We start from the raw sequence: 25,821 nt of genomic DNA on the forward strand, positions 1-25,821 counted from the left end.
TGCACAAATTTCCCAGCTTTATTTTGGAACTATTTACCTGCTGGTATTTTTATAGGCAGAGTCATCATTATCATCATAGGCTACAAAGAATTACTCACAAGAAACTAGATTACCCAGTTTTTGCTTGAAACTTTCTACAGAAAGTCTTCCTTCGGAAATACTTAACTTTTTAAATAAAGAAACAGAATGCTCAAATACCTTTTTAGGAATCCACTGACTTTCTAGATAAATGATAACATATGAAACAGACTCTATAAATGTTTGCTGAATACATAACTGCAGAATTTATTGATGTTTCTTCTGACAACATGAATACCAAAAATCTCCAAGGACTTATGATGGAGTCTTAAAAAGATAGTTTCCATGAAGAAATAAATGATGTCAAACCATTTAAAAGCAAAATTTTGAAGCAAATTTCTCACAGCAGTAAAATAGTAATGGAACATAGATAGAACAAAGGTGATTAAGACAAACCTATTCAAATATTTGGATACATTACTGTAAAGGTGTAGAGGGAAAACTATATTGAGAATAGTAACTAAGAACAGAAAGGCAAGTCAACGGAGCCAAATAAAAACCTTGGAACCAGGATCAAGGATGAATGAGAACGTGTGTGTAAAAATTCAGCAATACTGATGATGAAGTGACGATGTAAGTCAGTAGGGAAACAAATTAGTTGGGATAGCTGACTAATAACGTAAGTCATGCCCCAATTTCAAACCTTACGCCCAAAAATGGGTTAAAAAACTTAAATGTAAAAGGGTGAAATGGTAGAAAAGAAAGAAGAAAATCAGGTAAGTATGTAACCTTGGGAGTAAGGAAGACTGTTCTAAGCCTAATACCAAAGGCAGAAACCATAAAGAAACAAATCATAGGACTGTATAGGATCTCAGCAATTTTATAAGGACACAAGAAAAGTGAAATCTGAGAAAAATATATTCACAAGAGTTACTATTCTTAGTAAAGGAAAAGATGACCACACCCTAACAGAAAACTAGGCAAGGGGCCTGGTATCAACAGAAAATGTACCAGAGGGCATACAAATGCCAATAACTTCACCTTCGAAATAATAAAAGAAAAGCAAATTAAAACAATGCAACACTATGCTTACCGGACCAGCAAAGAATAACCACTGCTGGCTAGACAGTGGGCACTTATCTGATGAATTTCTAGGGGTGACTGAGCAGCCTGTATCAAAAGCCCAAAGAAAGTTATTCCACTCGCAGGAACTGACTCCAGGAAAAGAACTGGATAAGGTCAACAATTATATTTCAGAGCTGTTCTTTAGAGCATTACTTAGGGTAGCAAGAAGACCACAAACTATTCTAAACCCAGTAACAGGAGGTCAAGTCATCTGACTTATCCACAGGTGGATCACTATGAAATTACTAACAATGGGATAGACCTATAATGCTGACACTGTTATTTTTGTAAAAAACACAACAAAGCATTCTGCACATATAGAAACACGTACGTCAAGTTAAAAGTATGGATGGAAGGAAAATGTTAACAGTAATTCAATTCCCCAGTAATGGAAATTTGGAGTGACTATCCACATAGTTTTATGTTTCTCAATGATGAAACTCTTCTGTAATAAATACATATGTACAGAGACAGCAAAAATGAATAAGTCAACTCAGAAATTAGAAGGTCAAAATTATTCATTAGAAATTTTCTAATGGACCATTTATCCTTTACACAGTGCTCTTCCCAATGTATTCATAATGCAATATTACTAAAGTGTAACAATTCATTACAGCAGGAAAGTGACTCAACTTATCTGTAGGGAGGAGACTTGCCTCAATGGTTCAATTCTCAGACTACTTTCCCAATCTTCTGGGGCTCCTTTTCTTTTTTCAATAAGTCTTACTTAATTTTACATTTTTGGCCACACCCTGGGCTTCCCTGGTGGCTCAGACGGTGAAGAATCTGCCTGCAATGCAGGAGACCTGGGTTCGATCCCTGGGTTTGGAAGATCCCCCAGAGGAGGGCAAGGCAACCCACTCCAGTATTCTTGCCTGGAGAATTTCCACAGAGGAGCCTGGTGGGCTACAGTGCATGGGGTCACAAAGAGTGGGACACAACTGAGTGATTAAGCACAGCACTGTGGCACATGGGACCTTAGTTCCCTCACCAGAGATCGAACCGGCACCCCCTGCATAAGAAGACAGAGACTTAACCGCTGGACCACTATGGAAGTCCCGGGGCTCTTCTAAACTTTGTCATTATGATCAACATCCTCATCTTCTTTGCTACTTTCACTTTACTTATGATTTCCCTGCTCACGACTCCTGTATAATCTCTCACTAAGCAGAAAAGGATGCTACGATGAACAGGACTCCCCATTCCTTCCTCCACCACAAGCATCTGGCTTCTACAACCTCAAGTCTCCCAACTAGCTTCATGGCAACCTGGGCAGGCTACTGAAACTCAATGAGAGCTGTTATCATTACGATCTAGTACACACTGGATCCAGAAGTTGGCAGCTTCTAAAGACTTGTGTCCATAAATCACAAGACTGCAGAAGCACACAGTAGAAATGTAATATCATAGATGCTCACAAACCTATATTCCCAAATCTGAAGCTAGAGAGGTCAGTCCTTATTTGCAGGATACCAGCCAAACAAACTGTCACTAGCTAAGGACTTTGGTGAAAACAAAGCTTCTGGATTCGATTCATTTAACTTTGATAACAAGTGACAGCAAAGGCCTGTAACAAGGAAAACATTACAGCCGGGGCTCTAATCCAATGCCTCCTCTTCCACATTTCACCATTAACAAAACATCTAGCAAAGTAAAAACAGGTCAGGACTTTTTTTCCTTTGCATTTTACTTTACAAGTACATCTGACCTAGCTACTCACGACTCAGACCAGCAATTCTGGCAATATGGTGCATTGCAAAGAGCAACTGTACTGAGGAAGAGTAAACATGATTTAGAGACTCAGCTCTGCTCTGAACTGATGTTACAATCTTGGGGAAGTCACTTCACAACTCGGACCTCAGTTTCCTTATCTGTGAATTGAGACAGCTGGGTTAAATGCCTCGAGCTAAGGTCACTTATGTAATGTGATATTTCTTAGTTCTTTTTATGGAACACCTACACGTAAGGCATTTGGTGTCACAATGATGTGGGCCAGGTTTCTACCTGCAAATTCCACAGCACAACAGGCCTGCCGTATGCATTCAATGATGGGTACATGAAAGATGAGAAAAATAATGGGAAGAGGACACAATTTCTCTTGGCAGGGGGAAAAAAACACACTCAGAGCTGGGTGTTTTCTGGTTAAACGAAAAAGAAAAACTGGAAATATTTTCCATCAGCATGTAAATTTAGCAGTCTCTGTGTCTAAAAGCAGCAATAGAATTCAGAAGTTATGTTAATAGCATACTTTTATGCGTCTCCAGAATAAAAGCATTATCTTTTCTCTGAGGTCAAATGTTATACTTCACTGAAACTTTAAAAACAAATCATAAGGGACTAAGTACATAAACTCATGTATACACAGAGGTCAGTGCGTTCTTAAAACTACCACTAGGTGGAACATTTACTGCAATATCTACAGTAGGTGCCCAGCTCCAGTTCACCAGAAAGAAGCACAAGTATTAAGCATTAGATCAGGAAGTGTAATTTGAAGGGTCTCCTGGTACCAGTTAAATTCTTAGCTTGAATTTATAGGGTGGGGAGGGAAGTGGGAAGGGGGTTCAGGATGGGTGGGGGAAGAGACACACATGTATACATGTGGCTGATTCATGTTGATATATGGCAAAAACCATCACAATATTGTAATTATCCTCTAATTAAAATAAATTAGAAAACTGCAATGTTGAGCTGTTACCCATTAAGAAACCTAATGCTTCCATCCCACTTGTACTTCTTGGCTCTCAATGACGTGAGTCCCATTTGCCAAAACATTTTTTTGACTTTCAGGTAAGTTTGGTGTCCTACTTACTTATCCAAGACCTGCGGATCTTCAGGGCTCTTATTTTCATATTCTAGAAGTTCAAGAAAACTCTGCATATACCTGAAAAAGAGATACTGTGTTAGTTGCCTACCCAACATCCAGCCTCCTTCCCCTCTTCCTTTGTCACCAGCCAGTTCAGTCATGTCCAACTCTTTGTGACCCCATGGACTATACAGTACATGGAATTGTCTAGGCCAGAATACTGGAGTCGGTAGTCATTCCCTTCTCCAGAGAATCTTCCCAATCCAGGAATCGAACCCAGGTCTCCCGCATTGCAGGTGAATTCTTTACCGTCTGAGGCACCAGGGAAGCCTTAGAGTACCTTAAATTTCCACCCAGGTATCCATCCAATCCCCTTGCTCTCCCATGGAACCCAAGTGCTTCAAGGTAAGCTGATACTATGCAGAGCTCCTGAGTGGCCAGTTTTCCTCTGGGTAATCCTATTCCTCTTGTCACTAATCCCTAATTAGTCTGATAGTCTTGGTCTAAGCCTGTCACCACACTGCATTCCCCTGAACTCAGGGGTTGGCTCAAGAATGGAGCCTCAATTCAGGCCAGTAAAATGAGAGTAGATTTGCTGGTGGCCTTTGGGAGAGAGGTGCATGGTTGTAAAGCCTAGAACCACTACAGCCATTCTGTCACCAGGAGAAAATCCAGTCAGGACAGAGGACAAGATGGTTGGATGGCATCACCAACTCAATGGACGTGAGTTTGAACAAGCTCCAGAAGTTGGTGATGGACAGGGAAACCTGGCATGCTACAGTCTATGTGGTCGCAGAGTCGGACACAACTGAGTGACTGAGCTGAACTGAATGAACTCAGCCCCATGGAAAGTAGGACCCTGAATATCTCGTGACTCTCTGAATTACACCAACTCCAAAAGCTCATCCTATGGGTGGATCTTAGTCACCATTTATTGCTTCAGTCAGGCTTAGTTGGATTTTCTGCTAACTTGCTAATACACGTATCCTAACTGGGACACCAAGTCTGCAGTCTGATTACCAAAAAAAAGTGCATAGAATATTTAATAAGCAAGTGTGTGGCCCTGAAAAGGATGCTAAGAAGTTAGAATCAGAAATAAAGAAGATTCTCTCTCAGAGTTAACCTAAATTCATCAACATGTAAATGGAGGAGAAAGAATGCCTCTTTTCAGTTCAGTTCAGTCGCTCAGTGGTGTCCGACTCTTTGCGACCCCATGGACTGCAGCACACCAGGCCTCCCTGCCCATCACCAACTCTGGGAGTTTACCCAAACTCATGTCCATTGAGTCGGTGATGCCATCCAACCATCTCATCCTCTGTCATCCCCTTCTCCCATCTCTAATCTTTCCCAGAATCAGTCTTTTCAAATGAGTCTGTTCTTCGCATCAGGTGGCCAAAGTATTGGAGTTTCAGCTTCAGCATCAGTCCTTCCAATGAATATTCAGGACTGATCTCCTTTAGGGTGGACTGGTTGGATCTCCTTGCAGTCCAAGGGACTCTCAAGAGTCTTCTCCAGCACCACAGTTCAAAAGCATCAATTCTTCGGCGCTCAGCTTTTATTTATAGTCCAACTGTCACATCCATACATGACCACTGGAAAAACCATAGCCTTGACTAGATGGACCTTTGTTGGCAAAGTAATGTCTCTGCTTGTTAATATGCTGTCTAGGTTGGTCATAACTTTTCTTCCAAGGAGCAAGCATCTTTTAATTTCATAGCAGCAGTCATCATGTGCAGTGATTTTGGAGCCCCCCAAAATAAAGTCTGTCACTGTTGCCACTGTTTCCCCATCTACGCCTCTTTTAGACCCTTTGAAACAGGTCCTGTTGTTGATTAGGAATACCAACATATCTCAGTCAGGGCCAGTGTAAGCAATAATGTGTCCAACAAAGATCTGGAGAATGGAGGAAATAACATGATTCAGAGATTCCAATTACTTAGAGGTGTGTGACCTCTGCTTTGGGTCTGAACATGTCTGAACAAATTATCCCTTATCCTAATTATTTTTAGTAACTAATTACTACTAATCCTACTCTTCTGCTTTGGACAGAGGATGAAGGCACGCCAACAACTAAACATGACTGTTTAGCTTATAAACACATAAAAAAGAATGACGTCTTATTAATCAGCCTCACCTGAACTTTGTGACAATGCATGATACTAAAGCATGTTCATCTCGGAATATTTTCTTAATACAGTTTCTGAGCATTTAAGGCTATGAATTAGACACTTAAAATCATTAGGTCAAGCCATCCTAAGAGGCCACAGGCAACCATCCACAGTGATGCCCTCAGGCCTGCCACATGTCAGCAGATTTTCAGGCTGGCATACCAACCTTACAGAAGGGGATGTCATTTAAAAAGATGTTATAAGCGGAAAGAGGTCGAAGACTTTGCTGAGCTTCTCAGCCTGCAAGTCAAGAAGGCACGGAGAACACACTCTGACTCAGGAGAGCTTTGTGGCCCAGTATACTTAAGATTCACTTTCGAAAAGAAAAGAAAGTGACAAGTCAAGACAATGCAGGCTCCTGAACTGGATTCAGAAATCGGGGGTGATACAGTAACATTGAAAGATAGCTAGCCTACCCAGAATTCCCAGCCCAGTAGCAGGCCCCTAATAGTGCTCAGATCATGAACTCCTTATTGCCAAATTCAGACTTAAGTTGAAGAAAGTAGGGAAAACCACTGGACCATTCAGGTATGACCTAAATCAGATCCCTTATGACCATACAGTGGAAGTGAAAAATAGATTTAAGGGACTAGATCTGATAGACAGAGAGCCTGATGAACTATGGACGGAGGTTCGTGACACTGTACAGGAGACAGGGATCAAGACCATCCCCATGGAAAAGAAATGCAAAAGGCAAAATGGTTGTCTGAGGAGGCCTTACAAATAGCTGTGAAAAGAAAAGAAGCGAAAAGCAAAGGAGAAAAGGAAAGATATTCCCATTTGAATGCAGAGTTCCAAAGAATAGCAAGGAGAGATAAGAAAGTCTTCCTCAGCGATCAATGCAAAGAAAGAGAGGAAAACAAATAGAATGGGAAAGACTAGAGCTCTCTTCAAGAAAATAAGAGAAACCAAGGGCTTTCATGCAAAGATGGGTTTGATAAAGGACAGAAATGGTATGGACCTAACAGAAGCAGAAGATATTAAGAAGAGGTGGCAAGAATACACAGAAAAACTGTACAAAAAAGATCTTCACGACCCAGATAATCACGATGGTGTGATCACTCACCTGATGGTGTGATCACTCACCTAGAGCCAGACAGCCTGGAATGCGAAGTCAAGTGGGCCTTAGAAAGCATCGCTACAAACAAAGCTAGTGGAGGTGATGAAATTCCAGTTGAGCTATTTCAAATCCTGAAAGATGACGCTGTAAAAGTGCTGCATTCAATATGGCAGCAAATTTGAAAAACTCAGCAGTGGCCACAGGACTGGAAAAGGTCAGTTTTCACTCCAATCCCAAAGAAAGGCAATGCCAAAGAATGCTCCACCCCGCACAATTGCACTCATCTCACACACTAGTAAAGTAATGCTCAAAATTCTCCAAGCCAGGCTTTAGCAATAGGTGAACTGTGAACTTCCAGATGTTCAAGCTGGTTTTAGAAAAGGCAGAAGAACCAGAGAACAAATTGCCAACATCCGCTGGATCATCGAGAAAGCAAGAGAGTTTCAGAAAAACGTCTACCTCTGCTTTATTGACTATGCCAAAGCCTTTGACTGTGTGGATCACAATAATCTGTGGAAAATTCTGAAAGAGATGCGAATACCAGACCACCTGATCTGCCTCTTGACAAACTATATGCAGGTCAGGAAGCAACAGTTAGAACTGGACATGGATCAACAGACTGGTTCCAAATAGGAAAAGGAGTATGTCAAGGCACGTACGACAACTATATTGTCACCCTGATTATTTAACTTATATGCAGAGTACATCATGAGAAACGCTGGGCTGGAAGAAGTACAAGCTGGAATCAAGATTGCTGGGAGAAATATCAATAACCTCAGATATGCAGATGACACCACCCTTATGGCAGAAAGTGAAGAAGAATTAAGAGCCTCTTGATGAAAGTGAAAGAGGAGAGTGAAAAAGTTGGCTTAAAGCTCAACATTCAGAAAACTTAAGATCATGGCATCCGGTCCCATCACTTCATGGCAACAGTGGAAACATGGAAATGTTGGGACAGTGGAAACAGTGGCTGACTTTATTTTTTTGGGCTCCAAAATCACTGCAGATGGTGATTGCAACCATGAAATTAAGAGGCTTACTCCTTGGAAGGAAAGTTATGACCAACCTAGACAGCATATTAAAAAGCAGAGACATTACTTTGCCAACAAAGGCCCGTCTAGTCAAGGCTATGGTTTTTCCAGTGGTCATGTATGGATGTGAGAGTTGGACTGTGAAGAAAGCAGAGTGCCAAAAAATTGATGCTTTTGAACTGTGGTGTTGGAGAAGACTCTTGAGAGTCCCTTGGACTGCAAGGAGATCCAACCAGTCCATCCTAAAGGAGATCAGCCCTGGGTGTTCATTGGAAGGACTGATGTTGAAGCTGAAACTCCAATACTTTGCCCACCTCATGCGAAGAGTTGACTGATTGGAAAAGACCCTGATTCTAGGAGGGATTGGGGGCAGGAGGAGAAGGGGATGACAGAGGATGAGATGGCTGGATGACATCACCAACTCGATGGACATGAGTTTGAGTAAACTCCAGGAGTTGGTGATGGACAGGGAGGCCTGGCGTGCTGTGATTCATGAGGTCGCAAAGAGTTGGACACGATTGAGCGACTGAACTGAACTGAATAGTGCTTATATACTTCATGATGGAAAATCTCTTATCATGGTCTCAGAACAATAAGAAAGTCTCATGCAAGCAAGCATAATACTTGCTGCTTCTGAAACAAGCTATGAGTTCAGGGCAAAATCCAACTGACTCTGAGATGGAAGCCAAGGTCGCCGCCTCTGAGCTATCCTGGGTCCTGGGGCCACTGTGCCAGCCAGGGCTGCTTGTCTGGAAGAGGACTGAATACTGTACCTCTAAGACCACCCATAGACTGCTTCTCAGATGAGTCATTCTCAACCCTAAGAATGTACTATAACCAGCATTACTGAGGAATGACTGGTGAATGGCCATCCTCCTTCAGTAGCCCAGTCTCCATTAATCCTCTAGACACCAACTAATGAATGGTTCCACTCCCCTTGTATCTGGCCTCACGCACTCCTCCAGCTTTCTCCATGGGGACTTGCTCTCTGCTTGGAGAATACAGAGGAGACACACAAGCATTTCCATGTAAATCCCTTTCTAAAAATACACCACCTGGTCTTCCCTCCTACCAATCAGCCACCGCCTCACACTCTGCCTACAGAGTGGGCAGTTCAGTCACAAACTCAACTTCCTCAATTAGACAGCATGTGTTTTAAGCATCACATTAAGTTATCCTGTTAAGATTTTTCAGACTTTTCATGGGGCAGATGAAGCACAGCAGGTGGCTGATCTTTTTCACTCGGGACGTTCCCCTTCAAATGACTTAGTTTGTCCTAAAATAAGTAAGATCTTCCAAAAACTTTTTTAAAAGGAAAAACAGAAAAAACCATGACAGAGACTGGATCAAATTAGCAACATTCCCCTGATCAAAGAATTGGGAGACCTGCTCACAGGGGCCACTGCACTGGTATTCTTTCCATAATTTTCTTCACTTCCCTGTTTTTTTTTCCCAATGAAAAATCACATTTATAACCTAAAAAAAATTTAAGTCAAGAAAGTGTCTGGTACAGTTGAGAAGTTATTTCCCTTAGGACAATTACACACTGTCTTGAGATTTCTGCACCACCACTCCTCCCCCACCAAAAAAACTTGGGACTTCACTGATGGTCCAGCGGTTAAGATTTTGCCTTTCAATGTAGGGGGTGTGGATTATGGATTCAGTCCCTTTAAGATTCCACGTGACTCAGGGCCAAAAACTCAAAACATGCAACAGAAGCAATGCTGTAACAAATTCAACCAACTTTAAAAATGGTCCACATCCAAAAAAAAAAAAAAAAATCTTAAAACTCTCAATTACCTGAAAATTCATATTTATAACCAGAAAAAAGTTGAAAAGTCAAAGAAGTGTCTCGTACAGTTGAAAAGCATTTTCTTTAGGACAACTATATATCGTCATATCAGTTTAAAAAAAAAAAAGCCCTTTAATTACCTAAGAAACCCAGCTATCCTGAATGAGTCATACCCACAGGAAGCATTATGTGTACTTTTAGGGAGAATGGTACCAATGCCAAATGTTCTGAGCATTCTGGGTAGACCCATCTGTCTGTCCCACACTATGTACTTACCAGCTCTGAACCAATCCCACCGAAGGGCGGTTAAGCAAGTTCTCCGGCAGAAGATTAACTTCTCTCATTGTGTTAGCCAGGCGCACAGGAAGCTCCTTTCGTAGGAACATATATGAAGTTTTCTCACACGCATTATCTCTCCCTATTAACAGATGAAAAATGTTCTGTGATTTTATACCCTAACAGATAGAATAATAAAGGGTTCTCATGGTAGCCCAGTGACTGGCTGGGAAGAAAACACTAAGTAACCCTGCAGTCTCTAGTTAAATCTTTATCCTCTGAAATAGCAAGCTTAAGAAAATAATTTAATTAGAATAGAAAAGGAGCGTTTATTCCAAGAGGCAACCTCGAAAGCTGTGTTTTTTCCCTCCGCACAAATACAGCCCTAGTGTTCCCAGTGGCGGTATAAAAGTGACCTGGGATATAATCGGAATTTGTTTTCAAATAAACGCTGTGGGAAAACTGCCAAGTAGAAAACGAGGAGAACGTGTAAATACACTCCTGTTCACAGGGGTTTCCAGAAGGCAACAAACCCATTCATTCCACAAACATTCACCTACTGCGGGTTGACTGCTCCCTAAGACTTTCTTCAAACATGTTTCTCTCAGGACCAGGAAGCAGCCGCAGACCCTGGGTCTGACCGAGACACAGGACTCGGGAGGTGCCCCAGAAGCCAGCTCACAGGTGCCCTCAGCAGTGGAGTGGAGGCACAGTGAGAGAAAAGGTACCAGGCCACGTGAAGACCCCGAGCCCATGTAACTGCCATGTGACCCCAGCGGTTCCATGACTGGTCTTGTCCCCAAGCCCCACCCTGCTGTAAATCCAGCGAGGATGTGACAGCAAGGACAGGAGCTCTGGGGACAGAAATGTGCTTCAGCCTCAACTCCGCCCCTGTGGGGGTGCGAAACCCTTCTTAAGCTTCTTAACTTCTGAGCCTCAGCTGCCTTAATCTGTAAAATAGGGATGAAGACATCCATTTTTGTAAAGACGACATGTGGCAACATGTACGGAGCCTGATACAGAGCCAAGTGTTCAGTGAATGTTAGTTCTTCTTCCATCCTCTCTGATACTTACAGGTCCGGCCCAACTCCCTCACGATCGGATAGGCCTGCCCGACTCCCCATTTCCCCTGCGAGCTGCTGGGAAATGGGCCACCTCAGGGCCAGGCCCGGAGAGAGGGAAGCAGGGCTCAGTGGATGAACTTCACCTCCAAACTCTCCACTTCCTTCAGCATGTGATGAGGCAGCAAATTAGAGGTTCAGAAGTAAACCCATTCTAACACTTCCAGCCCAGTTCTGGTTTCTTCCTTTCCGGTCCTCACCAAGTGAGACTGGAAATAAAAGAACCCACTTTGGAGGCTCATCTGCAGAACCTCTTCTGCCCAATGCCCCCTGCCCCCTTCTCCATTTCCAGAAAAGTCAGAATGAAAGATTAAAGTCTTAACCCATCCCTCACTTTCCTCATTCTAACTGAGTAGTACACTGAAGGCCTCCAATAAATCTTTAATTAATCAATAATTCTGCCTTTCCCTTTTCTCCTAAGGGAAATACTCCAAAAAGGAAGGAAGTGTAGCATCTCAGCAATGACCTTCCAATACTTACTCGATACACATTCATCTGGCCTCAGGTGACTAACACAATGATTCAGGCTGCTTTGCTTCAGATTATAATATATACATATATAAGACAATCCATTCCAGTACTATTACCTGGAAAATTCCATGGACAGAGGAGCCTGGTAGGCTACAGTCCATGGGGTCGCAAAGAGTCGGACACGCCTGAGAGACTTCACTTTATATATAAATATATATATATATATATAAAATCATTCCTGAAATGTTCTGCCTAAATATAATTTTTATGGATGAACCATTGTAAGTGCATTAAAAATGCTGATTATTTCAAAACAACTTATGGTGAACCTCATTATAAAATGAAAGACCTATTATCTAAATTAAAAAGGGCATGTACGTTTGCATGTACCAGGAGAAATAGTTTGTATCCTTGTTATACAGAAAGGACATTTTCTTTTTTTAAAAAAAGCACAAAAGAAATGATGACCTTCTCCTTGCAGGAGAAGGAAGTTAGGGAATGGGAAAGAGTGAGAACCCTCTGGTGTTGAATTGTAACTGGAAGTTATCAGCATGACCCTGGTATTCTATCTGAGTTTGGGGGGTAATCAAAGTTGATGTGCTTAAGTCGCCACGTCCACAGCATGAGGAGCCGCAGATGAACAGCACAGTGGTGGTGGGGCGGCGGGAAGCAGGACGAGAGGGAGGGTCAGGAGAAGTGACGGTGGGCAGGCAGGTGCCAGGTGACAGGGGGTGATGAGGTTCACGTCTGTTCTGGAAACCCACAGGGCTAGATGGCTTCTGAGTTGAAAGGTTTTCAGATTTTAGGAAGTTAAAAAAAATACATCCACTGCAAGAAACAGTCCAGTCTACAAACACAATACAAGTGCAGTGCAACCTGTGAACATCCACACTGAGCACGGAAGACCACGGCCCAAAGTCACTTCAAGCCAGGTTTCGCCACAGACTGAGTTTGAGCACCAAGGGTATGAAAAAAGAACTTTCATTTGTCAAGTTTGGTGCATTTCAGAATTGAGATAAAAGGTGACAGAGCCCGCAGAAGAGTAATGCCAAGATCGGATGCCAGAGATAGACTTGGGTTTAAATCCTGAGCACCCACTGGCTTCAGGAATGCCACCAAGTGTCAGGACACGTCTAAGAACGGGACGGAGCTCAGAGAGGTTGCGGCGAGGGTTGAAAAGCGCTTAACATTTCACATGAACAGGTTTTTTAAAATTGAGAAGAGGGCACTCATTAAAGCACAATCACTAATAACACCGGATGGTAGAAAACACAACAGCCCAAGGCCACGGGGTACCAGATCAAACGGACTGATGCTAAGCCCCCCTAGCGTGACTGCATTCCGGTTCAGTGAGGTCGCCTGTGCTCATTTGATGATTCTACGTAATTAAAAAAGGATTAGAAAGGATTAAAGTGTGTTCTGCGTCCCTGCCACTCACTTTTCTTTTCTTCCTAAACAAAAGCCTTGAGGTTTGCATTGGTCAACTCTGCACTAACTAGAGGGCAACTAACTACTGGGCGTGGCCTGAAATAACCAAACTTCAGGAAGCATTGATTCTAGCCTTCCTGGATGACCAGCCTTTCATAAACCAGTGTTGAAAGAAATCTTATTTGGCTGTATAACCCATCGCCCCCCTGCTTGCAGTGCCTCACCTATGGAAGCTTCTCAATGATTTACTCCAAGAATAGAGAATACTTTCAGAAGTTTGTTTTTTTTTTTTTTTTTAAAGAGTACCTGCAAAAATCTCAGGTTTTGCCTCCTACATTCTAATTTAGCTTCAGAGATGAATTCTTTGTACTTGGATACCTTAATTATACATCAGCTTAAACAGGGGGGTGTCTTTTATCGTTAGTTAATTAGTGAGCCTAAAAATATATATGGAATGCCTGATTTTTTTTTAACCTTTCCGTGGTTTTCCTCTTCAAAGTTTTTTGTCCTGTGTGTTAATATTAAATACTCACTTTAAATCAAAGGGTTTCAACCATTTTTTTTTTTCAGTTAACTTACCAAAAAGACGCTTTGGGTTTTAATTGAACGTCCTCTCAAAAGGGCTGTGTTTTTCTAAGGCTTCTGGCATACTGAGTATTTTCCACTTATTCGTCCCAGTCATTTGACTTCATTTTTTCCCTGCTTACTTGGCTTCTCCACATTCCTTAATTTTGATTTTCTATTTTTATTCTGCATTCCTCCATGGACTTCATCTTATTCAAATTTACCCATTAAATCTTTCCCTAGTATTAGTTCAAAAAATGAAGAAGCAGCATTGGGTGAGAGGCATGGAAAATTCTCATTTTGTGAATTTAAATACACTCGTGTATTTCTTCAATTTTTCCTTCTTTTTTGATGACCCTTTAATTCTCTCCTGTTTTCTGTTTGGTTTTCATACTTCGTCCTTTCATTGAGAAGTTGGAGACAGTTACTACATTTGCAAAAAATGTGATTGTTCTGTCTAGAAAGGTTCCAAATAGCTTTCCAATTCACCAAGACACAGGATAAACAAACACAGAAACATAAATGACTTTTTCCCATAAATGACTTCTGATTTAACACAGTCACCAATAACTGATGGTCACCAATAAGAAAGCAGCATTTGACCAGCCTTCTGAGAGCAAGAGTTCTGACTGATTATTCTCTTTATCTGGTTTCCACTATGGCCTATATTTCTGGTGAATCTCTAATCCTCTTTTCGACAAATTTACAGCAAGTAGGAAAAAATTATTATTTCTTCAGTTAATGGAATGATCTGATAATTAAAGCACAGGGCTGAGCACATGCCTCCCCAAAATGTAGTCTCCTGTCTGGATTACTTAAAGGCTATCTTTATCCACATTTTTCAGCTTTAATACTTAGTGGGAGATGTTTTAGGAATCAGAGCAAGGGAATCAGAGAATGGAAAAGCAAGGCAAAAATAGAAAAATTAGCGGCAAGGCACCAAAACCCAACAGAATGATCAGCTCATTCAGATAATGCTGCTTTTTCTAAATATCAATTAAATGTTTGAGTTTACAATCCATTTTTACCACTAACCATGTTAGAACCAGACACAGAACAGACTGGTTCAAAATTGGGAAAGGAGTACGTCAAGGCTGTACATTGTCACCCTGCTTATTTAACTTACATGCAGAATACATCATGTGAAATGCTGGGCTGGATGAATCACAAGCTGGAATCAACAGTGCTGAGAGAAATATCAACAATCTCAGATATGCAGATGATACCACATTAATGGCAGAAAGCGAAGAGGAACTAAAGAGCCTCTTCAGTTCAGTTCAGTTGCTCAGTCGTGTCCAACTCTTTGTGACCCCATGAACCGCAACACGCCAGGCCTCCCTATCCATCACCAACTCCCGGAGTTCACCCAAACTCATGTCCACTGAGTCGGTGATGCCATCCAACCATCTCATCCTCTGTCGTCCCCTTCTCCTCCTGCCCTGAATCTTTCCCAGCATCAGGGTCTTTTCAAATGAGTCAGTTCTTCGCATCAGTTGGCCAAAGTATTGGAGTTTCATCTTCAGCATCAGTCCTTCCAATGAATATTCAGGACTGATTTCCTTTAGGATGGACTGGTTGGATCTCCTTGCAGTCCAAGGGACTCTCAAGAGTCTTCTCCAACACCACAGTTCAAAAGCATCAATTCTTTGGTGCTCAGCTTTCTTTACGGTCCAACCGTCACATCCATACATGACTAATGGAAAAACCATAGCCTTGACTAGACAGACCTTTGTTGACAAAGTAATGTCTCTGCTTTTTAACATGCTGTCTAGGTTGGTCATAACTTTCCTTCCAAGGAGTAAGTGTCTTTTAATTTCATGGCTGCAATCAACATCTGCAGTGATTTTGGAGCCCAAAAAAATAGTCAGCCACTGTTTCTCCATCTATTTGCCATGAAGTGATGGGACCAGATGCCACGATCTTAGTTTTCTGAATGTTGAGCTTTAAGCCAACTTTTTCACTCTCTTCTTTCACTTTCATCAAGAGGCTCTTTAGTTTTTCTTCACTTTCTGCCGTAAGGGTGGTGTCATCTGCATATCAGAGGTTATTGATATTTCTCGCAGCAATCTTGATTCCAGCTTGTGCTTCTTCCAGCCCAGCGTTTCTCATGATGTACTCTGCATATAAGTTAAATAATCAGGGTGACAATATACTTGTCGTACGTGCCTTGACGTACTCCTTTTCCTATTTGGAACCAGTCTGTTGTTCCATGTCCAGGTCTAACTGTTGCTTCCTGACCTGCATACATGTTTTTCAAGAGGCAGGTCAGGTGGTCTGGCATTCCCATTTCTTGAAGACTTTTCCACAGATTTCTGTGATCCACACAGTCAAAGGCTTTGGCATAGTCAATAAAGCAGAGATAGACGTTTTTCTGAAACTCTCTTGCTTTTTTGATGATTCAGCCGATGTTGGCAATTTGATCTCTGGTTCTTCTGCCTTTTCTAAAACCAGCTTGAACATCTGGAAGTTCACAGTTCACATATTGCTAAAGCCTGGCTTGAAGAATTTTGAGCATTACTTTACTAGCGTGTGAGATCAGTGCAATTGTGCAGTAGTTTGAGCATTCTTTGGCATTGCCTTTCTTTGGGATTGGAATGAAAACTGACCTTTTCCAGTCCTGTGGCCACTGCTGAGCTTTCCAAATTTGCTGACATATTTGAGTGCAGCACTTTCACAGCATCATCTTTCAGGATTTGAAATAGCTCAACTGGAATTCCATCACCTCCACTAGCTTTGTTTGTATTGATGCTTCCTAAGGCCCACTTGACTTCACATTCAAGGTGAAAGAGGAAAGTGAAAAAGCTGGCTTAAAACTCAACATTCAAAAAACTAAGATCATAGCATCCGGTCCCATTACTTCATGGCAAATAGGGGAAACTGGAAACCCTAACAGATTTCATTTTCTTGGGCTCCAAAATGACTGCCCACAGTGACTGGAACCATGAAATTAAAAGACGCTTGTTCCTTGGAAGAAAAGCTATGATAAACCTAGACAACACATTAAAAATGAGAGACATCACTTTGCCAACAAAGGTCTGTCTAGTCAAAGCTATGGTTTTTCCAGTAGTCATATATGGATGTGAGAGTTGGACCATAAAGAAGGCCGAGAACCAAAGAATTGCCTTTGAGCTGTGGTGCTGGAGAAGACTCTTGAGAGTCCCTTGGACTGCAAGGAGATCAAACCAGTCAATCCTAAAGGAAATCAGCTCTGAATATTCATTAGAAGGATTGATGCTGAAGCTCCAATCCTTTGGCCACCTGATGCGAAGCGCCGACTCATTGGACAGCATTCCCTGATGCTGGGAAAGATTGAAGGCAGGAGGAGAAGGGAACAACAGAGGATGAGATGGTTGGATGGCATCACTGACTTCAATGGACATGAGCTTGAGCAAGCTCAGGGAGATAGCAAAGGACAGGGAAGACTGGCATGCTAAAGTTTATGGGCTTGCAAAGATTCAGACACGACTTAGTGACTGAACAAGAACAACATTAAAATGGGTAAAAAAAAAAAAGTGACCTAATATTATTTCAGGGGAATCTTTTTTGTTTTTCTTCAGTTGTATTTATAAGATTTCAGTCTTTTGAAAACACTGAATTTTAGGATAGGTAATTTATTTTAGAACTTACCAGAGCTGTAAGCAATGATTAACTGAATAATCCTTCCAAAGAAACAGTGGAAAGCTACCAAATGATTGTAAATATCCTTCAGAAGAATCCCTCCCCACCCGTTCTAGCTTCATTTATACTTTGGGCTTCCTAGGTGGCGCTAGTGGTAAAGAATCCGCCTGAAAATGCAGGAAACTCAAGAGACACAGGTTCGATTCCTGGATCAGGAAGATATCCTGCAGTAGGAAATTCTTGCCTGAAACATTCCATGGACAGAGGAGCCTGGCAGGCTACAGTCCATGGGGTCACAAACAGATGGACCACCTGACTGAGCGCACACACACATACTTTGAAAATGTCTCTTTTACTCCATGTTCAAAAATACTATTTCACTGCCTGGGAAGTTTAACAGTTTTCCTTTGGGAAAACATACTCCTGAATTTCAAGAGATCAACATAGGTAGTGGGTTTGGGACCTACCAAACTTGAGGCTGAGTCCACTCTAGGCTGGGCCATTTGGGTTATTATTACTAACAGTAAGCCAGAAACTTCAGAGCCAAAGAGTCAAAGATCAGGTATTTCACACACACCTCATTCTCTACCAAACTCAATGCCCCAACAACAGTCAAGTGAAAGTGAAAGTCGCTAAGTAATGTCCGACTCTTTGCAACCCCATGGACTAGACAGTCTATGAACTTCTCCAGGCCAGAATACTAGAGTAGGTAGCCTTTCCCTATTCCAGGGAATCTTCCCAACCCAGGAGTTGAACCCTGGTCTTCTGCATTGCACATGGATTCTTTACCATCTGAGCTACACAACAGCCAGCTATCAAACTGTTTCTCTCAGCCCAATGTCTATTTTATTACGCTCACAGATGCTGTGGGTCAGAAATTCAGAAAGGACACAGGAGGTAAGGCTGCTCTGGAACCTCAGTTGGGAAAACTTAAACATTGGGGGAGTGACTGAACTGTGGGGAGCTGAAAGTATCCAAAGGCTTCCCGCTCACAAGGCTTCAGCCGACTACTTGCAGACTGAGACTGCCCACTGGAGCATCTTCTGGTGGCCTCTCCAAGGGACTCCTCACAGTATGGCGGCCTTGGGCTAGCTGGATTCTGGGATGGCTTCCATAAAAAAGGCAGAGGCTGCATGGCCTTTTCTGACCCAGCCACAGAAGTCACACTGCTAGTTTCCTTCTGTCATACTCAAATGGTCTAAGCAGCCATAGCTTGCCCAGGCTCCAGGGGTAGGAGACCAGACCTCCTCTCCCGACCGCCCCCCACCTGGTGGAAGGCTGGCAAGGGCACATCACAGAATAGCATCGTCATGGCCATCTTTGTACAATGCCATCTGTCCTCTAAGATGTTCATAAACAGGTGTAGAAAATGATTTATTTCTCAAATTACACTTCAAAGCACTCTTCTACTACCTGAATTTGTTTTCTTTGGAGTCATTTTTTGGCCATTTATTTTAGTTTCTCTTGCTGTGGGCTCTCCTCAGATGGCAGGTAGCCCTTGCTTGCTCAGTGAGGCAGCCTAATCACTAAGGGAGCACCCCAAACGCCTCATGAATTACACAGGTCTTTTTGGTGGGGTCCTAACACCACACCAGCTTCCCTTATTCACCTTAAACAGTTCATTCAGCGTCTTTAAAGAAGAATCCTCTTTTTTGCCCTTCACTTTGCCTAAGGGTAGCTGCCTGTCTACTAATGTTCTCATGGTCAGGTTGGAAGGAAACCCTTCGCTTTTCAGACTTCTGGTTTATTCTCCAGTTTTCATTCAGCCAGCTCTACCTCTTACGCCCACCCTGTATCCCTGGTGCTGCCTTACTGAGGTAGGAGCCCCTCTGGAGGTCACAGTGCCTTCTGAGTATGTTTTAGACCCCAGCTATCCAATATAGGAGCCATGAGCCATTAGGGAAAATGTGAATATTCAACTACGTTATAATATCAATGATAAATTCCCCAAGTGTGATCACTGTGTCCTGGATATTAGGAGAACACTTCTTATACTTACAATATATTAGGTTGGTGCAAACGTAATTGTGATTTCGGATCGTGAATTTAAATCACTATAACTAGGCTCAAATACACCTTTATTAATCAAAATAGGAACCATTACAATCAACACATTTTTGCCAATGAGAAATGTTTGTTTATTCCTGTAGCATAAAAATTCATGCATTTTCTGCCTCCTGCTGGTTGTGGAAGCATTTTCCCTGCAAAAAGTTGTCAAGATGCTTGAAGAAGTGGTAGTCGGTTGGCGAGTGGTCACGTGAATATGGCAGATGAGGCAAAACTTCATAGCCCAATTTGTTCAACCTTTGAAGCATTGATCGTGTGACATGGGCATTATTGTGGAGAAAAACTAAGCCCTTTCATCTCATTGATTTGTTGAGCATAATTCTCAGATATAATGGTTTCGTTGGGATTCAAAAAGCTCTAGTGGATCAGACTGGCAGCAGACCACCAAACAGTAACCCATGACCTTTTTTGGGAGCAAGTTTGACTTTGGGAAGTGCTTGGCGCTTGTTCTAGGTCCAACCACTGAGTTGGTCATGGCCAGTTGTCGTATAAAATCCACTTTTCATCACACGTCACAATCTGATTGAGAAATAGTTCATTGTTGCGTAGAGTAAGATAAGACAATACTTCAAAACGACAATATTTTTGATTTGTGGTCAGCTCACGAGGCACCCACTTATCAAGCTTTTCCACTTTTCCAATTTGCTTTAAATGTCAAACGACCGTAGAATGGTCGACGTTGAGTTCTTTGGCAACTTCTCACGTAGTTGTAAGAGGATCAGCTTCAATGATGGCTCTCAATTGGTCGTTGTCAACTTCCAATGGCCAGTCACTGTGCTCCTCATCTTCAAGACTCTCATCTCCTTTGCAAAACTTCTTGAACCACCATCGCACTGTATGTTCATTAGCAGTTCCTGGGCCAAACGAATTGTTGGTGTTGCGAGTTATCTCTGCTGCTTTACGACCCATTTTGAACTCAAATAAGAAAATTGCTCGAACAAGCAATAGCTTGTAGGGAACTACAGTCAATGTCTTTTAATAACCTATAATGGAAAATAATTTCAAAAATAATAAATGTGTATATATAACTGAATCACCTTGCTGTGTACCTGAAACATTGTAAGTCAACTATACCTCAATAAAATGTTAAAAAAAAAAAAAAAGAAAACTGGTAGAATTTGCTTTTTGTCTAACATCACTTCCATAGTCTAAAATACATATAAAATACACAAGTAATGCCATTAGCAAAAAAACAAATCGAGAAATGAACATTAAAATGATATATAACATAATCACATTTATTTAAGAATGCATTCCAATATCAAATGGCAAAGTTCAACAATGCAAAACCACAATTACTTTGGCACCAACCTAATATATAAGTATGTAGAAGTAGTCTTTACACCTGCAACTTACTCTCAAAATGGTCTGGCCAAAAAGTGTTTATGGAGAGGGAAGGAACACAGGAGTAGGGATGGATAGAAGGGTAAAGAGAGTGAAAAGCAAATATGCAAAGTGGCTGATGAATCTAGGTGCTAGATATGGGTGTTAACTGTATTGTTCTTTTCGTTTTTTCTACGGTCTGAAATTTTTCCAAATAAAAGGTTTGGGAGAGACACTGTGAATAACTTAAGTATCCAACAATAAGGGAATAGTCAAATAAACTACAATATTGCTTATTTACATGGGGAAATACACAGTCATTAAAAGGAGTTTTTAAAACTCAACAACAAAAAAAACAAACAACCCTATCCGAGAACAGGCAGAAGACCGGAACAGACATTTCTCCAAAGAAGATATACAGATGGCCAACAGACACATGAAAATATGCTCAATATCATTAATTATTAGAAAAACACAAATCAAAACTACAATAAGGTATCACCTCACACGGGTCAGAATGGCTATCATTAAAAAGTCTACAAATAAATGCTGGAGAGAATGCAGAGAAAAGGGAACCCTCCTACACTGTTGGTGGGCATATAAGTTGGTGCAGCCACGATGGAAAATAGTGTGGAGATTCCTCAGAAAACTAAAAATAAAATTACCATATGATCTAGCAATCCTACTCCTGGGCATATATCCAAACAAAACTATAAATCAAAAAGATACATGCATCCCTATGTTCATAGTAGCACTATTCACAATAGCCAAGACATGGAAACAATCTAAATGTCCACTGAAATATGAATGGATAACTAAGATGTAATACACATATACAATGGAATGCTACTCAGCCATGGAATGAAATAATGCCATTTGCAGCAACATGAATGCAACTAGAGATTATCAGAGCAAGTGAATTAAATCAGAAAGATAAATACCATCTGATATAACTTATATGTGGAATCTGAGTGAGTGAAGTGAAGTCGCTTAGTCGTATCCGACTCTTTGCGACCCCATGGACTGTAGCCTACCAGGCTCTTCCGTCCATGGGATTTTCCAGGCGATAGTACTGGAGTGGGTTGCCATTTCCTTCTCCAGGGGATCTTCCCGACCCAGGGATCGAGCCCGGGTCTCCCACATTGTAGACAGACACTTTACCATATATGACACAACTAACCCATCTATGAAGCAGAAACAGACTCACATAGACAACAGATCGGTGTTTACCAAGGGGGAGGGGATTGGGGAAAGGATGAAGTGAGAGGTTGGGGTTAGCAGATACAACCTTTTATACACAGAACAGAGGCTTTCCAGGTGGCACAGTGGTAAAGAATCCGCCTGCCAATGCAGGAGATGTGGGTTTGATCCCTGGGTTGGGAAAATCCCCTGGAAGAAGGAAATGGCAACCCAGTCCAGTATTCTTGCCTGGAAAATTCTATGGACAGACTATAGTCTGTCCTCTATGAAGGAGCCTGGCAGACTACAGTCCATGGGGTAGCAAAGAGTTGGACATGACTGAGCACTCATGCAAACAACAAGATCCTACTGTGTAGCTTAGGGATTCTGTATAGTAGGAATTAACATTGTAAATCAATTTAAAAATGAAAACAAAGTTTTTAAGGAAAAAAGCAGTCATCTGAAAAAGGTCTTCTATAATTAGAGCCATTCTACTTAAACAAAAAAAAAAGCCCTACTAGAGCCATTGTATTCTTAAAAAAAATTTTTTTTCGAACAGAACACGCTACTGTATGCAGATGTTCCTAATGGGGTCTGAGGCCCATGCTACCTTCATGTAATGTTTCTCATGCTCTTGTAAGAAAAGAGGGTACAGGGTGATTGTGACGAGGTTCTCAATTAAGGCAGGTGAGGGTTACTGGATCCTTCCCTGAAGGAGATCTGTGTATGGCTGATGGAAAGTGAGTGACATCAACTAGCACCTTGATCCTCTCTCTTTAGAGATCTTGTTTGTTAGCTCTTAAAATACATGTGTCCTTGAACTTCCCAGGTGGCTCAGTGGTAAAGAATCTGCCTGCCAACGCAGGAGATGCAGGTTTGATCCCAGGGTTGGGAAGATTCCCCTGGAGAAGGGCATGGCAACCCACTCCAGTATTCTTGCCTAGAGAATTCCATGGACAGAGGAGCCTGATGGGCTACAGTCCACAGTGTCGCAGAGAGTCGGACACGACTGAGACCGAGCGCACACACACACACAGACAGATTAGTGAGAAACTTGCCTCTCTCTATGTCATAAGGTCAAACCAAATTATAAGTACATTTCCCCATGGGGCCACAATTTCTGCCCTTGGCTTGGGCAGCCCCTCTCCCATCAGCCCTCGTCATTCAGTTCTATGTCCCATGGATCTCAGGATTCCTTAAAAAACTGAACAGTCCATTAGCATAATACCTGGCACATTGCAGGTGTTTACTATTTCCTGATGAGCACTGAAAATTAAAATACCTAGTAAGTTTCAGTATAAACTTACAATAGCAAATAAAATTCAGGGGTTCAAGATAACATTTGCTAGTAATGGTAAATTCCTTTAATAGACAGATCACTTCATTCTATAAAGATTGGAATACTCCCAAGCAGATATATAGTTAGGGGAAGAAGAGCCAGAAGGTAGACAGGAAGGTGATAATACAGTGGCAGTATGGTGTGTCGGGCCAGAGGGACATTTTGAGAATGACTTCCCAGAGTGGCTGGAGCGTGTGAGCAACAATCATAGCCAAAGTCACCACCCAGATTCACGTCATTCTAATTCCAGAAGCAGGGGGGTTAGGATCTAGTCTTAAGGGTGGAGGGTGAGTTAAAAGAATGTCTCATCATCATGGAAGCAGGAACGGTTAAGTCAAGGTCACAATGTACTCATCGGCGAGGTTAACTGAGGCAAAACCTTAAGTTAACCATTAAAGTGAATGAAGAAGCTTCAAAGCCAGTCACGCTAAAAGCACTATGTTTCTTGGAAAATGATTAGTTTACAGAGCTGGGACCTTCAGCCAACAAACTTGAAGATAATTAACATTGGAGGTTAAGAGCTCCCTTTGCAGTTTTTATTCTTTGCAGGAAGCTGGTTTCATCCAGGAAACACTGTGTCACTAACTTCCCACAACAAAAGCATAGCCAACATCTACTGAGCACCAACCATGTGCACTGTGAGGCATGTTTTCAAGTTCATGGGTGCAACAGGCCTATGGTTCAATGCTACCGTTTCCACTTTGTAGAAAAGGACACTGAAGTGTATGTAGTGGGATTAAGTGATTTGTCCAAGCTCACACTGATGGTAGGCAACGGAAATCAAGCTTTGAGTACAAGTCCACATAGACCAGTTATGGTATTTCCAGAGAGAGATGACAGGCACACTAACAAGGGTGGGCCCTTAGAACAAGTAAATAAAGTAAATGAAGTGTAAGTAAGTGAAGGAGGTAGCAATCTGATGGTTCCAAAGTGATAACACTAGACAAACATGAGATTATGCTATTTCCTGATTGTTTAACAGAACAAATTTAGATAAAACCCCAGCATTACTAATAGAGACTGTTTGCTAGAAAGAATTGCACTGGGGTAACAGTACATTAGGTAGGAAAAAAATGGTATGTTATATTGAAAGAAAAACAGCGTACGTTTAAAAGCTCAATCTACCTGAATTTTAACTGTGGTTTTGCTCCGAATTTTGCTTAGGTAAGATACTTAAATCATCTACGCTTCAGCGTCTTCATTTAAGAGAGGGAAACATCTTTTTCACCTGGATGGAACCGTAGCTCCATCTGTCTACTACTGCGTCTGGGCAAAAGTGGTACACAAAGATAAGTTCCCTTCGCCTCCTAGAAAGAATAATTTCTGGCTCCCTCTGGAAGAGGCAGCCAAGATGTTAGGTCAACAAGTAGCTGGCGCTGTGGGCAGCCTCTTCATTACTTGGTGCACCTACTTTCTTATGTGTAAAACTGGGGAGAGGTTGGACGGGTGATCTCTAAGCTCAAGCGCCCACTCAATCAACCTACGGGAATAAGATTTTCCTTTATACACCTTACAATTATTTATCCTGCACCAACCTTGCCTAATGTACAATCTGGGACAACTCTAGAGAGAGCATTGCTAGGAGTGAGTAGCCAAGAAAAGGAGCTAGAAATCAAGAAAAAGAGTACATACATGTATTTACATTTGTTTTCCACAAGAAAAAAAAAGTGCAAAGAAACAAAGCCTCCAACGATGCTTCGGATAAAGGACAGTAGGACAATTGGGTTAGGGGCTTCCCTGGTGGTCCAGTGGTTAAGGATCCACCTTGCAATGCAAGGGATACTGGTTCAATCCCTGGTCCAGGAAGATCCCACATGCCGCAGAGCAACTAAGTCCGTGCACCAACCTGCTAAGCCTGCATTCTAGAGCCCAGGAGCCACAACTACTGAATCCCATGCACCGAGATCGAGAGCCTGTGCTCCACAACAAGAGAAGCCACTGCAATGAGAAGCCTGCACACACAACAAAGAGTTGCCCCCACAACTAGAGAAAAGCCTACGCACAGCAACAAAGACCCACCAAAGTAAAAAAAAAAAAAAAAAAAAAAAGACACCTGGATTAAAACTTCACATATACCCAGAAACCACCTCTATTACACAAACCTCCAAGGGAGAGGTAGAGAAAGCATGCCACAAACTCATGGGATGCAAACATTCTAGCTAGCTGATATATACTGACATATTTGTCCCAACTTCTCATTTACTTAGAAGCCCTTCAAAGGCAGCAACTATGCCTCAACGATTCCCCAATGCTTCTCAGTTCCCACTTCATTCTGAATCCAGAAAGGGAGACAAATGCTGATGGACTTCTGGGAATTCCCTGGTGGTTCGATGGCTACGCAGTGTTTTCACTGCCAGGGCCCAGGTTCAATGCCCGGGAACTAAGATCCCACAAGTCGCCTGGCACAGTCAAAAAAAAAAGTTGATGGACTCCTAAAC

At 41.9% G+C, this 25,821-nt stretch overlaps 1 protein-coding gene across 2 annotated transcripts in view; it reads right to left on the reverse strand.

The window, feature by feature from the left end:
- The window catches only part of PDK3 (pyruvate dehydrogenase kinase 3), a 79,166-nt gene that overhangs the window by 42,021 nt on the left and 11,324 nt on the right, over nucleotides 1-25,821 (reverse strand). For both annotated transcript variants that reach the window (XM_061138058.1, XM_061138057.1), the window contains exons 2-3: nucleotides 10,274-10,415; nucleotides 3,953-4,024 (exon numbers count right to left, since the gene is read on the reverse strand). In XM_061138058.1, the coding sequence (XP_060994041.1) occupies nucleotides 3,953-4,024; nucleotides 10,274-10,415 (214 nt within the window). The remainder of the gene's footprint in view (nucleotides 1-3,952; nucleotides 4,025-10,273; nucleotides 10,416-25,821) is intronic.

This window comes from Dama dama, chromosome X (assembly GCF_033118175.1).
Source record: "Dama dama isolate Ldn47 chromosome X, ASM3311817v1, whole genome shotgun sequence".
Classification (NCBI taxonomy): domain Eukaryota; kingdom Metazoa; phylum Chordata; class Mammalia; order Artiodactyla; family Cervidae; genus Dama; species Dama dama.